General features: G+C 42.6%; 1 protein-coding gene across 2 annotated transcripts in view; it reads right to left on the reverse strand.

Moving 5' to 3' along the window:
* Positions 1-17,205, reverse strand: part of LOC308507489 (uncharacterized protein) — a 39,649-nt gene that overhangs the window by 9,763 nt on the left and 12,681 nt on the right. Inside the window, exons 6-9 of one of the 2 annotated variants that reach the window (XM_081072491.1) lie at positions 16,378-16,518; positions 15,821-15,966; positions 9,627-9,722; positions 969-1,104 (exon numbers count right to left, since the gene is read on the reverse strand). In XM_081072491.1, the coding sequence (XP_080928617.1) occupies positions 969-1,104; positions 9,627-9,722; positions 15,821-15,966; positions 16,378-16,518 (519 nt within the window). The remainder of the gene's footprint in view (positions 1-968; positions 1,105-9,626; positions 9,723-15,820; positions 15,967-16,377; positions 16,519-17,205) is intronic. The other variant, XM_081072492.1, reaches the window with a different exon arrangement.

Genomic DNA, 17,205 nt, shown 5'->3' on the forward strand with positions numbered 1-17,205 from the left:
AACTAAGGACATAAAGAAGAAGCCACAGAGAGACTGGTAGGAGGGGCGGAGACGCTGAACAGGCCCCACACCTGTGTGTGGTGGATGAGAATCAGAAGGCATATCTCAGGCATGGCGGTTCCCCCCGGAGGAGTGAGGGACCCCAGCCCCCACCAACCTCCCCAGCCTGGAGTACAAGTGCCAGGAAAAGGAGTCCCCACAACATCTGGCTGTGAAACAACATCTCCCATTCCTCCGGGTGAGATGGAAGGCTGCAAGAAAGCCAAACGTCCTCTTAAAGGACCGCGCACAGATTCACTTGCTTGCAGGCACTCACCTTGGAGGGACGGTGACTTGGGGGATGTCAGAAGCATATGGGAGGGCAGTCTGAGGCGTGTGGCTTCCAGGAGAAGCCTGCAGGACAGTCGGCATTGTGTGGAGTCCTTCTCTCCAGCAGCCAGCAAGCAGCTGCCATCTTTCCTGTGTTGAGCCCACCCCCTCTGGCCAAATCTGAATCTGATTGGTCTGGTGAGCTCTGCTGTTCTGCCTGCTGACTCACTGGGACCCTGCCCCACCCAAGTCCCCTGAAAGAGTGTTCACGCTTGAGTAGACTCCCATTTTTCCTCAGGTTACGTCGCTTACATTTTATATTATACTGTGACTTTAGGGAAGAAAAATCTGGAGGTCATACCTCCTGTCTTTCCTTAGTTGCCAACTCCTTAAAAGGGGGTTTCTAGTGAGGTCTTTGATACTCCTTTGTGGGCTCACAAACCACTGTCTGCCATGCCATTTCTATGATTTTAGGCCTTTCCTTAAGATCACGTACCAAGACCCTCTCAGAGCTGAAAAACCACACTTGCACTATTAACAAGCTGCAATTAAATCATTGTCTCCAAAAAATAAGTAAACAAATAAATCATTGTTTCCATGATTTAAGCCAAGCACCTCGTTTTAGATGAACAAACAAAACCTCTTAATTTTCTACTCACCATGTTAAAATTTGAATGAATTCCAACAAACCGTTTTCTCCTTCTTTTCCTTTTCCATCTATGCCATTATCTGCCAAATACAATTTCACTAACCAAGGACCCGCTTCTGTCAAACCCTTAATTTTTCTCTTGACTCCTACAAGAAAATTGGAGTGATTTTATTATTTGTAGACAATAGCTCCCCTGTTTGACGCCAGCTAAATTGATTTTATTTTTTTAATCATACTTATGTATTTCACTTGTGTGAGCAGATGCATTTTGTAATATAGTCAAGGAAATGCATGTAGTTTAAGAACTCCTTTTTAAAAAGACTCAGTACATCCTTTATTCTTTACAACAGCAAGCCCCAAATTGCTTTGTATGAAAGGAAATCTCATTGCTGGTGTAGATTGCTGCCTTACTTTGGCTAAAGGGAAAATCAATGGCTCTAGAAATTTCTTGGTAGAAGATGAATGAGTTGTCTGCTGATCCTGGGAAGTGATAGTCCTTAAATAGGGTTGTAGCCCTTTAAAGGAGCCTCTAAAGTTGTCACTTTTTTTTTTTTTTTTTTTTTTGAGTTCCAGAGGGACAAATTGGAAGGAGAAAGAACCACGCTGCCTTCATACACTTCACGACTGAGGTCAGTGGTGCCGGAGTCTGGCTCTCCCTTGTCTGTCTATCCAGCTTTCATAAAGTTCAGTGTCAGTCCTGTGGAGTGGCATCATGTACACATTTAATTTATATCAGTTCAAGTTTAGGAGTTTGACAAAGAAAAAAAATTGGAAAGGGGGGGAGAAAAAGTAATAGCCGTGGATGTAATGCCGGCTCATCCACTCAGGAAGTGGGAAATGGGAGCTCTGACGCTCCAGTCCCAAAGCCAGGTTGCTTCCCAGGGGCCTCCAACTGTTCGAAGTGATACGGTTTGTGGGCAACATGACCCCTTAACCCTCAGCCAACTACTTCATTTGGGGGCTCAACTGAAAACCAATGATCTGTTCTGAAGCCAGGGAAGAAACTCAGTGAGACTTAGAGATAATATATCTACATGTTATACGGTGCAGGCAATTTAAGGGATTTTAAAGGTTCATTGAGCTATCCGCTAATTTTGCCGAACATGCTGACTTGGGAACCTAACCCCAGAGCTAGACAGGACTCTTGTACTTGACTTCATCCAGCATTCGATACATATTTTTGAGTTCCTGTTATGTGCCAGGCACTGTTCCAGGTGCTGGGAACCCAAAGAAACAGGAGACAGAACTCCCTGCCCTTATGAAGCTGACATGAAGTGAATGCCAGGTAGTGTGTAGGAGAAGCAAGAAAGAGAGAAGAGTCGATAATAATTAAGTATAAATTTTCAAGCCAGGAAAGAGAACTGACTTTCATGTCAGGGAGAGGTGATAAATATGGACTTTGGGCCATTCTAGTTTGCCAGTTGTTGTTGTTTTGTTAAGTATGCTTTAAAAAAATATTCAGTTGGTTTCTTTGGATGTGAATCTGATCTGCAGGATTGTTGAATGAAAGCGACAAGATTTCTTTTCCTCCAAAACACAGTTGGAGGTATGAAAACTAGCCCATCCTTTAGTTTTATTGGGGAGAAGCCTAACTTGTCCAAATCTCTTTTGTCCTTATATCCAGGACGTGGCGGTGATAGCAAAGGACAGCCATTATGAAAAATACAACAGGGCTAAAATATTAGAACAGTATCTTGCACGTTGTAGGTGTTTAATGACTGTTTGCTGAATAAATGAACAAATCAATGAATAAAAGAGTGTAGAGTGCAGTCATATTGTAGGGACTTTTATCTCACTGTTCATTGTTTTCCCAAGTACAGTGTAGCTAATAATGCCCTGAGAACACTCACAAACACGAATAGAACCTGACTTTTCTATTTATAGAATCTCTTCGCAAATATAAGTGCTTTTGAAAAGTTACGTTCATTGCTCAGAATGATTAACGATGTGGATACCAATAGCATGTGGCACTCATTTCTTTTTGCCCCCTTCTGGCACACCAACAAGCAGTAGTGATGAAACGTGAGGCTGGTGGGGCCAACGCCAAAGGCCGCATTCCTGAGCAGCTGCTCAGCTTTGCAAGGAAAGGAACGATCTCAGCCAGTCTGTACCCCCAGCTTAGCCAGCATGGCGCTAACGTGTGCCACTGGAGAGAAAAGGCGCTTCCAGGCCTGTGACTGGCCTGGCACAACTTGCATCCCCATAGGAAAAACAATCCAAATCTGCGTCTGTGGGGACAAAACCCCAAAAAGCAGTTTCCAGGCTCTCGGCCTCACATAGAAAGGTGCTGGCTCGGGTAGTAAATGGCCATCAACTGTGATCAGATGCCAGCAGCTGTGGCTAGTTGGCCGTCAGCTGTAACCCGTAGGCTATTGGCCACTAATATAACGGCTGTGGCTATGCTAGCAAGGAAGGAATGGGGCTAGCAAGAAGGTGGTGGCTGGCAAGCACGGACTGCTGTTAGGCAGATTGTGTAGATCCTGCTTCCTGTGTCTCCAGCCCAGCCGCCAGCGAGAATATATTGGTTTGATTCCCCTATCTATGGCTCCGTGGGTGTTCCTTTTTGGCCTTACCGTGTCCTGCGTTCTTGGGCGGGGAGTGGGGGCTGAGACCCTGCACGACAGCGTCCATTGGTGGTAAGGAAGGTAACAATGTCATCTTCTCCCATGAAACATAACCCGTTTGGAAAGGGCTAATCTAAAACACTCTCTGGAATTTCAACCTCTACTGAGTCACCGTGCCTTGGGAGAGGGCAGGGAGGCTGATGCTGCTTAGTACAGGGATTTCCTTTTCCGGGCCTTGAACCAAAGTTCAAGCAGAACCAAATTCTTTTGTCTGGATGGAAAACAAATTCCTCAGGGTAAGTGAGTCCATGCTCAACCCTGGGTAATGTTTGATTCACATCAGCTGTATTCACCCCAACCTATTTTGACCGAATCTTACATTTCTTTACTTTAAAACAAAAACAAGCTCACCAACAATGATCCCTCTAATTGACCCCTTTCTGTCTCAGAGAAGTTAGCAGTACCACCTGGGCCTAAGAGGCAGCAGGGTGGTGTAGTAAAATGAGCAGAAACTCTGGGCTTAAAACCACTCTCTGAAAAATGTTGTGTGACTCCCCAGAAAGTCACCTACCTTCTCTGAACCTAAATTTCTTTGTTGCTAAAACAGAGTTCATAATACTCATCTCCTAGATGCAGTGTGAAGATCGACTGGGAAGCGTGGTGAAATAACAGTTGCAGAGGCACTTAGTACACAGCAAATATTCCTGCCTCGTTTCCCAGTTTCACTTCTGGATTTTGTAAGTCACTGAAACATTGGGATGGGGGCAACCTGGTAGAAAACTCTGTGTATACGGTGTCTCTCCTTCTGCCACTGGCTTCCTGAGGATCAGATACAGACATGTTTCTGACAATTGCTCGTCTCCCCTGGAAGCGACCCCACAAATCCAATAAGGACTCACCCAACCTCTGCTTCTCCCACTTGCTCTTTAGTTAACTGCCAGGTCCCCCAATTATCCTTGACTTCAGAATCTTTCTTACCATCCTCATCGAACCGACTATTATGGTAGGTGCTGTCAATTCTCTCTCTTAATTGTATCTAGATTCTATCTTTCCGTCACTGCAGGCTCAGCTCTGCACTTTATCCTCTCTTGTCTGAACTGTTGCAAAGGCCTCCAAACTCATCTTCCACATCCAGATATCCCTCTCTCTAAAATGTATTCTGCACCGCTGCCCGAGGTTCTTTTTAAAAATCCAGTGCTCTTGCTTCAAAAGCATGGTGACACCCCTTAACACACAGGAGAAAGTCTAACTCCTCAACAGCAGCCACAGCTTTTGGCCATGCGGGTCCACTGGCCTTTTCAGCAACGTCTCCAGTCATTCTCCCAGTGACCACTCTGTGGTGGACATCTCGCTTCCCATAGGCTGAACGCTCCAGGCAGTTGCACCCCCCGAGCCTTCTCTCTTGTGGGTCCCTTTGCCTAGAATGTCCTCTCTTTTCCAGTTGATGAATCTCTTCTCACTCCTTCCAGACAAAGCTCTTTTTCCCACGTGAGCCAGCACCCAAAGGTCAAGTGTACATTTTCATGGAACCAGAAGGTCCCCAGAGAAGGTACCTCATCTTCTCCCTCACTCTATGGCCTTTTCTGGGACCACCAGAACAGGTGGGTATCACACATTCTGGTAGGCATCAGACTAGTTTGCTTAACCACTACCTAAATGTTCATTTGTGGATGCCATGTCCTGGTAGGACCTCTTCTTAAGGTTGATTTTTTTTTAAACTCGTTAAAAATAGCTTCTTTCCACCAACAAGGAGCATGTGTGATTTCCTGTGTAATTACTAGAGGTTAATAAACTAGTATATAAATTCTGTTTGCTTGATCGTAAGTCTTAAGGAAGCAAAGTGTAATTAGTGTTGGATGACTCACACCTCAGACCTTGGACCCTGCCTCTATTGTTTAGCTATCACCCCAGGATAAAATCCCACGTAAAAATAATTTCAGGATTGTAATCAGTAATTTCCTGATTTGGAACTAATAAAGCTGTTTTGAAGACAACATTTTGACTTTTGAACTTGACCTTTGTACTCCTTAATGCTGCCAGCATTCCTATGGCCTGTGGCTATAAGCAATGACTCCTTATTTGGAGGAAGGCGACATAGGGGCTGCAGTTAGTGTCTGATCAATCCCAAGCTTGTGGACCAACCATTTTACGGTTGGACTTGGCTCCCTGTACACGTTTAAGTCACATTCTGGCCCCCCAGTCCTAAATCCTTGAGAATTAGGACATCCCTGGAAGCTATGGTGTGGGGCTTGGGCCACGAAGCAGAGCAGGCTTAAGGGATCGGACACCCCTGAGTCTTTGCTGGGTGTTTCAGTAAGTTTTGGGGCCTTGAGGTGATACGGCAAAACTGGCTGATGGGGCTCGAGGGACATAACTTATCAGCAGATGACTACTCCAATGACCTTTCAGTGCCTTCCAATCATTAGCCATCTTTTGGCTCTTTATGGACCTGATGGGCTTGTGACGAGGCATAGGTCAAGCCAGACGTCACTCACTTGAGCATTGATCACCTTCCAGGCCCAAGATCTCCAGTCACCATAGAGCCCTGGTACGGAGCCATGGGGCTCAGAAGGGGCCAGACTGGGTCTGGAAGGGACAGAGAAGCCGAAACAGAAATGGGCCTGGGCTCTGTTTGTTCTGCAATTTCCATGGCAGAGCAGAGGCATCTAGGAGCCTCACTTTGCCCCTGGATTTTCTTCACTGAGCAAAATAAATCAGAGTAAGCGATCTAATTTTCTTTCAAGTCTAAAGCAGTGAGATCCTGGACTGACAGCACCAGCGTTACATGGAAACTTGATAGAAATGCAAATTTTCCATCCATACCCTCAGAGTTACTGATTCAGAACTTTGGGGGGGGGGGTCACAGCAATCGGTGTTTTTATAAGCCCTCCGCATGCCTCCGATGCCACTCAAGTTTGAGAACCACTGATCTAATGATTCTTGTCGTTCAGTGGTGCTTTGAGGCAGGACTGGTTTGGACAAACAGATGTCTAACTTCTTCCGTAAGCGTATGGGTGACTTTGCCTCTTCTAATAACTTATAAATGACTGCAAAATGTAAAGTTGTCTAGTTCTTGTGAGTACACACTTGGAGAGGAATAATAAGGAGCGTCAGGCTTCTGAATAGGGGTTTTGACTCATACAGTATTGAGTTCAACTTTCCAAGCAGCAGACCAAAAGCCTCCTGTCCACAAAGGGGCAAGCATAAAAGTAGTTGTCTGTTTTCAGTTGAGACCAAATGGAAACCATCTGGACTCCTCGCTCAGGAGGTTGATAGGTTATCAGCTCAATCTGGCCCTTTATTTTCAAACAAGTGGACATTTCTACCACAGACCAAACTCACCCCCAAACAAATACCTTATGACTTTGAAAGTAATAATACAATGTGGGAAACTGTTTTTAAACTTGCTTTGTGAACTCTGGAAAGCATGAAAATAGTCTGGTCTGATGAGAAGCTATAAAATAAATATATATATTGGATACAAAGTTATTTCTGTTGATCTGAGGCACAGGATTCCTTGGGTGGTAAAAGACTTTAATGGCTCCCATTGTCTACTGGATTAGTCCAGATGTTTAGCCCGACACATGAAGTTCTCAATGTGACCCACTCCTCTTGCCCGGTCACCCTCCCCTATCTTCTTGTTCCAATGAAACTCGTGGGCTTGTGGCTTGTGTTGTCAAGGCCTCTCTTTCTCACTTCACTCCTTCATGTGAGTCCTTTTTTCTTTCCACATCAGGTCAGTTCCTAAGCTCATTTACAAAGCCTTCTGTCTGATTCCGTACCTAGGGGAGAATGCCCTTCTCTCAGCCCAGTGTCCATGTTTGGTCCTTGGCAGATGCTGTCTGTGTGGTTATTTGTTCCCTAAGTATGTATCCTGTTTCTTAACTACCTTCTGGGTCCCTTGTTATCAGCTGAATTTTGTCTTCTCCCAAAATTCACAGGAGACAGGCACGGAACAGATTCTCCCTCAGAACTTCCAACCCTGCCAACATCTTGATCTTGACTTCCAGGCTCTAGAATCGTGAGACAATGTATTTCTGTTGTTGAAACCACTCAGTCTGTGGTACTTTGTGATGGCAGCCCTAGGAAACTAATGTACTCCTAAACGGCAGGGGCAAACCTGTGCCCCACACAGAGCTGGGCCTTGATAACCATTCTCTGTTACCACAGTTACAGTACAGGAAGGTGAGCTCCTTGGGGCAGGGAACAAGGATATCCCTCACTACATCCTTTAACACCAGTTCCAAATGGCCCGGAGGACATTTTATTTCATCAGTATTGACTCAAAGAATGACCATAGGCAACCTGCAGTTTTTCAAGGCCTCTAACCTCTTCCCTGGAAAAACTGTGATACTGGACTCTTCTGGGGTCCTGGTGGGAGAGAACAGACAGCTCCCAAAGGTCAAAAGAAGCAAGTCTGGTACTTTCATGCCAAGTTTTAGTATCTAAAAGGTAGTCTTGTGACCTGGGCCTCCAACACAGCTATTATTTAAAAGTTGAAATTTGAATAATTGTATTGCTCTCTTTTTACTTTTCTTTCAAACTACGTACCTACCTTTTATGAGGGTTTAGTATCACCAGGGTCTACATCGGGGTGGGGTGTGAGGGACTTGGGGGGGTACACAGGAGGAGCCATTCTCAAAGGGCCTCACATTCAGACTCTGGTGTCACCGCCTAATGAGGTTATGCCTGCATTCTCTGTGTTTTTACGTGTGCTAGAAGCGTTTACTTGTTAAACGTAAAGACTCCAAACATCATGTAATTTTTTTAAAACTTCTTTGCCATTAATTAATTTGAAAAAATATTTTTTTTCTTTTTAAATCAGGATTTTTGGTTGAAAATATTCCAAATCGGTAACTGTCGAAAATAAATGCTAACCTAAAACGTTTCTTCTTCTCCTTTTTCCTTTTAACAAATGTTTCCAAAATCTACTAGCACTCTCCAGTGGAAAGACTATATATACATCAGGCAACGGACACAGGGTCTGATAAATTTTCTCACTTTACCTTTTCATTTGGCTTTTATAGATCCTAAGAATTTATATTTTTCTAATTTAGTAAGATTTCACAGAAGAGATGTGAGGATCACCCAAGGACAGGAAAAAGACCACACAAAAACAGATTAAAATTGAGGAAGAGAAAGCCAAAGGGTGACGAGCTTCATTACAAGGGACTGTCACCTTCTACACACTAACTGTACAGAAAAACAAAAACAAAACCAAAATCCAATGGATGAAAACCAAACAACACAAATTTAGTAGCCTCCCTAAAGAGCTTCCAAACACTGTTCATGATACACACAGTGACTGTCTCGTGCTGTCTCTTTGTAACTTCACAATGTTAAAGCGGGAGTGGAATTGAGGAAGTTGTGAGCACCAACTCCTTGATGGGCAGGACACTGGTAAGATGCAGGTGCTGGGACCAGAATCTTGGTTCCCTCAGACTTAGCTGAGAGCCTTCAGTACTTGGATGGCTTCTCCTTTAGTTTAATTCTGCTCAGAGGTTGTGGAGCTGGTGATTTCTTAAAATTCCCTCTGAGTGACTCAGTTTCTGATTCTAAGTGATGAGCATAGGAGAGAAGTCTCCAAGCTGAATTTATCACATCCTGCTGGTTGTTTATTGCAGCCATATTCTCAAACCAGCCTAGACCCCATACTTGGTTTTTGGCCTTGCTAAATGTGCCAAAGATGCATTCCCCTGGTGGACATACCTAAGCTGTTCTGTACTGGGTTTCAATCAGCAGTGTCCAAACTTTTTTCAACGGTTTCCACCAAGGGCCATATGCAGTAAAATACACAAACAGCCGGGCCACTCACTTGAGGTGAAGTACGTATTGCCTCACCTGATTTATTTAAGTAAACTAAATATATTTTTGGAATTTTCTGTGGGCCAATTAACAATGGATCATGGGCAGCAGTTGGCCCATCGGGGCTGCAGTTTGGACACCCCTGGTTTAAATGAAGTAAAACACTGAGTCTTTTTTTCCACTTGAATTTTTCTGTTTGGGTAATTACTTTAGTAGTTGGAACCCAGAGCCCATTAAAAGAGGAAGTGATTTACAGAATAAAGGAAGTGGGTGGAATAGTAGAAACACCACAAAAATACCTTTTTTTCGCTTCTTTTTCCCTAAAGTAGTTTTCACTGTTACAGCTCCAGAAGACTTTGTCATCTGGTTCAAAGTTGAACTTCCTCTCTGTCTGGCTGTATATATAAAAAAAAAGATTAAAAAAAAAAAAAGCCTGTTCAAAGTTTCATGAATGGGTTTTTGACACACTTTGATATTCACTATTGCCTTAATTTTATGTACACTTGGGGGAGAGATATTTCTCATAAGAGAGAATTATCTTACTCATTGTCAGAATCACATTCACTTCAGTTCAGTTCTATGTTTTTCATGTTTCTCTCCTTGAGACTTGAGGAGAACGAGCAACCAAGCGGGGCCCCAAGAATCGTCCTGCAAGGCCTTGCATAGAGTCTTCTTTACGTTCCATAGTTGCCTCCTATAAAAGTGGCTTCAAATATCTGAGATTAGTGAGCATGTAACAGAGAGGAACAATTGCTGGCATGTTTTAATATGTGTGTGTGTGTGTGTGTATGTATATATGTATTATCTCTTTGGAGTCATTCTGGACCCTTCTTTTTATTTGCACCCCACATCCCATCCATCAGGAAATGGTATAGATGTAGAACCTGACTTCCTCTGCTACTACCCTAGTGTCACCTGGATAGACACCTCTTACCTCTCACCACCACCTCTCACCTGGATGACAGCAGCCTCCCGACAGGCCTCCTGCTCCCATCCCACCTTGTCAGTTTACCACGCAGATTGAAGGGTCTTTCTCAAACCTAAGTCCTAGGTCCTGTGCTTCTTCCTGGCTAACAAGGCCCTTGAACATCCCCTCCCACCCTCATCCCTGTTATCCCTCTATGTGCTTCTTGCTATTCCCTGGGGTCTTGGTGCAGGCTGTCCCCTCTGTCTGGAATGCTATTCCCATTTATCTGCAAACTCACTCCCTTACCAACTGTGTCTGGACACAAATCCTGTATTTTCAAGAAGGCTTACACTCAACCATCTATTTGAAATCACACCCCATCCAGCTTCCTTCCCTGGAGACCCAAACTTGCCTACCTTGCCTATCTTTTTCCAGAGCAGTTACTTGTAATAAACTATAATACGTATATATTTGTCATGCCTTTTAAAATTGTCTGACTTCCCCTACCCCCATACACACACCCATGCACACACACGCTTAAGCATACTGCATTCCCAGCCCCCTCCTCAGGGACAGGGATCTTTGTTTTATGCACTAATGTCTCTCAAGCACCAGGAACAGTACTGGGTACATATTAGGAGACACACAAGTACACACATACACACACACACACACACACACACACACACACACTCTTAATGAAAGAAGGAAGGAGCATCATTACTAAGATTGCATTTTACACAAGTAATTAAGAAAACGAAGTGGTCATTGGATTGTGAGGCATTCATGCCTCTTTGTCAGCAACAGAAACTGACTATGCCTGACTGGCAGGAAGGCCTGGGAGTAATGCACAGAACAGGAGAGAAAATCAAACATTTGGGCCTTACAAAGCAGTGGTCTCAAAATATTTTTGCTCTCATATATCCTAGAGGAATATTGAAAAGCTATATCACGTACATTTTGAGGTTGGTACCTAAATTTGTTCATCACATATTTTAAAATTTCAAAGGATGAGATTACTAGCACATGGCAAATATTGACATTTCAAAATAAAATCTGTTATACCATTCTCTTAAGCGTATCAAATGGAATGTAAATTCCAAGCAATTTGATTCCCACCATCTTCTATTTAAAAAATCCCAAATAACCCAAAATATGAGCTGATTATTCTTTAGTGATTGAAAATTTTTCATTATTCCTTTTTCTTCTAGTGATTTTACTTGTATTTCCATTCTACTTACTCTGCAGAATTTTATATTTGAAAAATTTTTATAGCTCATCCTGTAATACTTCTCTGTAATAAAATACTACATTTACCAATATTTAAATTTTTAAAATTTCTTGGGATCATAAGGCTTTAAAGTATTAAAAATATCTTCTACAGTTATTAATCAATTTTTAGAAGTATATGATTGATTCATACAACATATGTATTCTATACATTTTGATAAATTCTAATTAAGTACAAAAATAAAAATTTATTGAACAACTCTTTCAGTGAGATGGATGGTGCTGTTTTATTTACTTGTTTTTATAATTAATTCATATATTCTTTGAAGAATATTACTGCTAAAATGAGGTAGACTTCAACATCAGTACTATTTCTATTTTCATTGTGATGGTTATAAATGCTGGGAAATCTTGTTCATACAAATAGAAATGGAATAGAGTTGCCAAATGTAACCTCCCTTAGACCCTGCCTCCAATAGAGAACACCCCATTCCATTTCAACTTCAGGTAAACAAAGAACAATTATTTTAGTATTATATCTCAAACATTGCATGGGACATACTTATAATAAATTGTTTTTCATCTACAGTTCAAATTTAACTATTACTCAATTCTGTGAATTCCAGAGTTTTAAGCTAAAAATCACATGGTGGTTGGTAGATCACAAAAAAAAAAAAAAAAAAAAAAAAAAAGATTTTTAATGACCTGTCACTTGATAACTTGATTATCTCTTCCTTCAATTATGAGAAAAGTGAAAATCAGAAGCCACCTGATGTGTAAAAAATGGTTTGCCACTGAGTTATTAGAGTCATTCACTTTCTTAACACTTACATTAATATTTTGAATTGACTCTTTTTGCCTCCTAGAGAAGACACTCTGCTCAGATACTGGATGGGAGAGAAGTGTGCCTTTCTTTGACAAAGTAAAACAATGATTGTGACTAACCTTCACAAGTATTGGGTCCTTACGGAAGCTGAGAATCTGGATATATGTTTAAAATTATCCATTCCCTCTCATATACTCTATGTCTGAATGTATTTGGACTGCTATAACAAAATGTCATAGACTGAGTGAATGGCTTAGAAACAACAGTTATTCCTCACAGTTCTGAAGGCTGGGAAGTCTAAGATCCAGGCACCAGCAGATTCAGTATCTGATGAGAGCCCACTTCCTGACTCATAGATGGCTGTCTTGCTATAACCTCACAGGGCAGAAGTGTGAGGGAGCTCCCTGGGGTCTCTTTCATAAGGGCACTAATCCCATTTAGTAAGACTCTGCCCTCATGACTAAATCAACTCCTAACACCACCACTTTGGGATTAAGACTTCAACATATGAATTTGGGGGGCGGGGCATGGGATACAATAGTCTATAGCACATTTGTTTCAAGACAAGGGTTGTAAGTGACAGGGAGCAGGGCAGCTCCAGGGGTCAGACAGGATGAGCTAAAGCACAGGTTGTTGGGTGTCATAGTTAGCCTTAGAGGAAGGGAAGAACCTAGAATTGTACTTGCTGTGGGTTTTGTTGTTGTTGCTGAGATCCTGAATAATGAGAGGAACTTAAAAGAGGTTCTGTATGCTGACCACTGACCGCAGGGCATGGCCCAGCTGGAGCAGTCTGCACCCTGTCCAAGGCTGCTGCAAAGAATGACAGGGCAGCCACTCTCTGTGGTCAGCTCTGACCCTGGCTTTTTGGCTCCCAGGAAAAACAAATCCAGAACCCTTAAGAGGAAGCCTTTCAGCAAAAACCACTTGGAATAACCAGAATAGGATAATTTCACATTTCTTCCCCACACCCGTGTCACTTCTTTACCTTTCTAATCCCACACCTCTCACATCTGTCCCTGCCTGCCACACAAAAGTCCCTTGAGACAGTGCTTTTATATTTCCAATGATTTCCTCAAAAATCACAGATTCACTTAGTTATTTAGATCCCAGAGTTACAACACAGGGCTTCATAAATAGGATTGTGGCTTTTGACAGGAATGTTGGTAAAACTAGCAGAAGGAAAGTAATATTTGATAGTAAACATTGTTTTCCAGCTTTCTTTTCTATATTGGATTGACTGAATTATCAAATTCAACAAATAGCCTATATAATTCTGATACCTGAAAGTTCCTAAATGGGGGATAACCATTGCATTTACAAATCTGTTCATTACAAGCTCTTTGCATTCATTTCCACTAAGTAGCCTTGATCTCAGCTTTTTTTGTTATAGAGCAAGTCAGTAAATAATACATCTCAATTTTTAAATTGAGATATAATTAACATAGAACATTATATTAGTTTCTGGTATATAATGTAATGATTCACCATGCGTATATATTGTGAAATAATCACCACAATACATCTAGTTAATATCCATAACTACACAGTCAACAATTTTTTTTCTTGTGATGAGAACCTTTAAGATCTACTCTCTTAGTAACTTTCAAATATGCAATACAGTATTGTTAACTACAGTCACCGTGCTGTATGTTAGATTTGAGCTTTTTGTCTTAATTTTTTTCCAGCAAGTAGAGTGATTGTGTTCACCAGCAGGCTTCAAGATTTTATTTTCCTAGGAAAATGTTGTTTTACTATAATAATAACGAGGATGGTGATAATGATAATTAACATCCTCAAGTATTTATTATGTGTAAGGCATTGGGCTAACTGCTTTAAGTTATATTACTTAATCCTCATTAAATGCTATGGAGTTTCCCCGAAAATAAGACCTACCCCGAAAATAAACCCCAGTTAAGATGTCAGACAGACGGACACATTTAGTACGTTATGATGATGTTCCAGAAGAAGATGACATGACTGTATTTGAATAAATGTAGATTGTTGTACATGAAAAAAATAAGACATCCCCTGCAAATATGCCCTAATGCGTCTTTTAGAGCAAAAATTAATATAAGACCTGGTCTTATTTTTAGGGAAACGCGGTAGTTACCATTATGTTTACTTAGCAGCTGAAGACACTGAAGTTAGATCAATTGGACAAAATCATGCACAGCTGGAGTAGGATTTGAACCCAGGACTGACTCTAAGTCTGTACTATTAACCACCTGCTATGGTTTACTGTTACCAATGATTGAAAGTAGTCAGCTTTAAAATGTGTCATGAATATGTGTACCTGAGATCCATTAAAACAAATGATAGGCCTTTTATAGAGGAGTAATCAGCTGTTTGTTCTCGTCTGTCTTGCATCTGTCTTCTTCATCTGTCTACTTCTTTGGGGGATTGCTACTTCCTTACTGCAGATCCTGTGATTCTGGTAGGACTGCCCAGCACAGTGTTCCAACACCCCAATGGGTGTGTGATCAGTCCTGACCAATCATAGTTTACCATGACCTGGGCTATAGGGATTGGTCCAATGACCTGGGCTATAGGGATTGGTCCAATATGTAGGCATGTGACTCAACGAGGGCCAATCAGAGCCTTCCTATGGGATTTGACCCACAGTCACTGGAAGAAAGAGGCTCACACTTTCTGGTTGATTACAAGTCATGATGATACAGCCCTGGGACTAAACAACATCAACTGTTGTTTCCTGCTTGTAGGAAGCCTGTCTGCACTGGAAAAGAAGGCCAACCTTCGGAAGGGAAGTAAAGTCAAGAGCAGCAAACTCAGGTTCTCCTGATAACATGCTTTGAGTCCCTGAAATCAGTCATTTCAAAAGACAGCGCCTCCTGTGGACAGTTGTGTGAGCATATTTGTCTTTCATTTTGTTTGGGTTGCTTTCACTTTTAACTGAAAGAATTCTGATTAACATGCTGTATTAGTTTCCTATTGCTGCTGTAACAAATGACCACAAACTTAGTGGCTTAAAACAGCACAAGTGTATTATCTTACAGTTCTGGAGGTCAGAAGTCTGAAATGGGTCTTAGAGGCAAAAGTCAAGGTGTAGGCAGAGCTGCGTTTCTTCTGGAGGCTCTGGGAAAGAATCCATTTCCTTGCCCTTTCCAGCAGCTAGGGGGCACCTACGACATTCCCGGCTCATGCCCCCTTCCTCATATCACTCCAGTCTCTACTTCCATTGTCACATCTCCTCTTACTCTGGCCCTCTTGCCTCCCTATTATAGAGATTCTCATTACACTGGACTTACCCAGATAACCCAGGATAATCCCCCCACTGCAAGATCCTTAATTTAATCATACCTGCAAAGTCCCTTTGGCCATGGAGGTAACCTAGTCACAGGTTCTGAAACTTAGGACAGACATCTTTGGGGGTCCATTATGCTGCTCCCATATATACTCAGGAAGCAGACTCTCCATTGACCACAGGGGAAAGTCAGTTTCAATAGTAAAGCAAAGTTTCCTTCTTTTAGGTGGCCCCAGCAGAGTTGAAGGCCAAGTTTCCCAGCGCTTACCTTGGAGTGGCTGAGGGGGATTCCTGGAGTCCGGTGAGGTGGTGGCTGGTTGGTCTTTCCCCTGTATCTCTGCGTACTCTGCTATAGGTCTGAGGAGGGCCAGAGCTCCAGAACATTCCAAGTAATTGCCATCAAGGTGCAGCTCACTGGGGGAGGGGCCAAATACACTATTCATTTGATGTGAATTCCACTTTCTCAAATGTGGGTTTAAGGTCTTTACCTCATAAATTTAAAGAATTATGGTAGACCTACTTATAAAATAATAAATAAATAATCATGGTGCATAACAGACCATGTCATAAAAAATAGACCTTATGACCATGTTAGCTGGCCAGAGACATGCATTTAGCATGACACCCTTGATTCTCAAACGCAACTAAAGGACTTTTCTCTTAAGAAAAACAAAACAAACATAACTAGAAGAGAAGGAAAGATGATTAGGAACAGTGAAAAATCAGGGGAACTCATGGGCTAGTAGGCTCTGCCAACAGCTGGTTATATAACTCGAGACAGAACAGCGCCAAGATGCGGGTGGGGGAGCAGTGGTCGCTTCTCACCGAATGGCACTCTGGCATATGACTGAGCCCAGCCTCAGCCCGCTCTGCGGTCCCAGACCACAGTAGCGCAGACTGAGGTCCTGAAGCCTTTGGTTGTTCTCCAGGCCTGCGAAAATATTATCCATTTCTTCATTTTCAAATCTAAAAAGAAATGACAAACACACATTTGTGACTTTTAAAATCTCTGTCACCCACCAATTGTTAAGTTTTAGGCACTCCCAGGTCAGTTAGAGGCACTTTTGCTGGCCCTCACTTTGGGCTTCTAGGGCCAGGGCTGGCTCTGGGGTAGACGGGATGGACTAAGGAGAGGGGGACGGGCAGGACAGTGTACCCAGAGTCTGCCTCCTGGGCAAAGAGAGCAGAGGATGGTTTGAAGTACCCACTAAAGGGAGTGGATGGAGAGCAAGCTCTGAATCTGAAGACAGAAGAGATGGCGTAGCTGGCAGAGATGAAGGAGCCTGGGAAGACTCCAGTGATACCAGGACTCTGTAAAGAGAGGACCTTTTAAAGTACGCCCAGAGCAGGTCCAGGAAAGCTTAACCTTTGGGCCCTCCTTTCATGGCCCTGCGCGGCTCCTCCCCTTGTGTGTACTGTCCGTGGGGTTTGCAAAGTGAAATCACATGCATTGTACATTCATGCCCGCAACAGCCTCAGGGTTAGGTATTAGGTCAGGAAACTGAGGGTCAGTGAGAGGAAGGGACATCTTCAGAGAATTTAGAATGTCAAGGCTTGAACTTTAAAACGAGGGGAGTCATAATAACAGAAATAACTTTTAAATTTTGTTAATTCATTCAACAAGTAATTGTTGAGGGCCAGCTACCATGGTGG

This window comes from Rhinolophus hipposideros (genome assembly GCF_964194185.1).
Source record: "Rhinolophus hipposideros genome assembly, chromosome: 14".
NCBI classification, from domain to species: Eukaryota; Metazoa; Chordata; class Mammalia; order Chiroptera; family Rhinolophidae; genus Rhinolophus; species Rhinolophus hipposideros.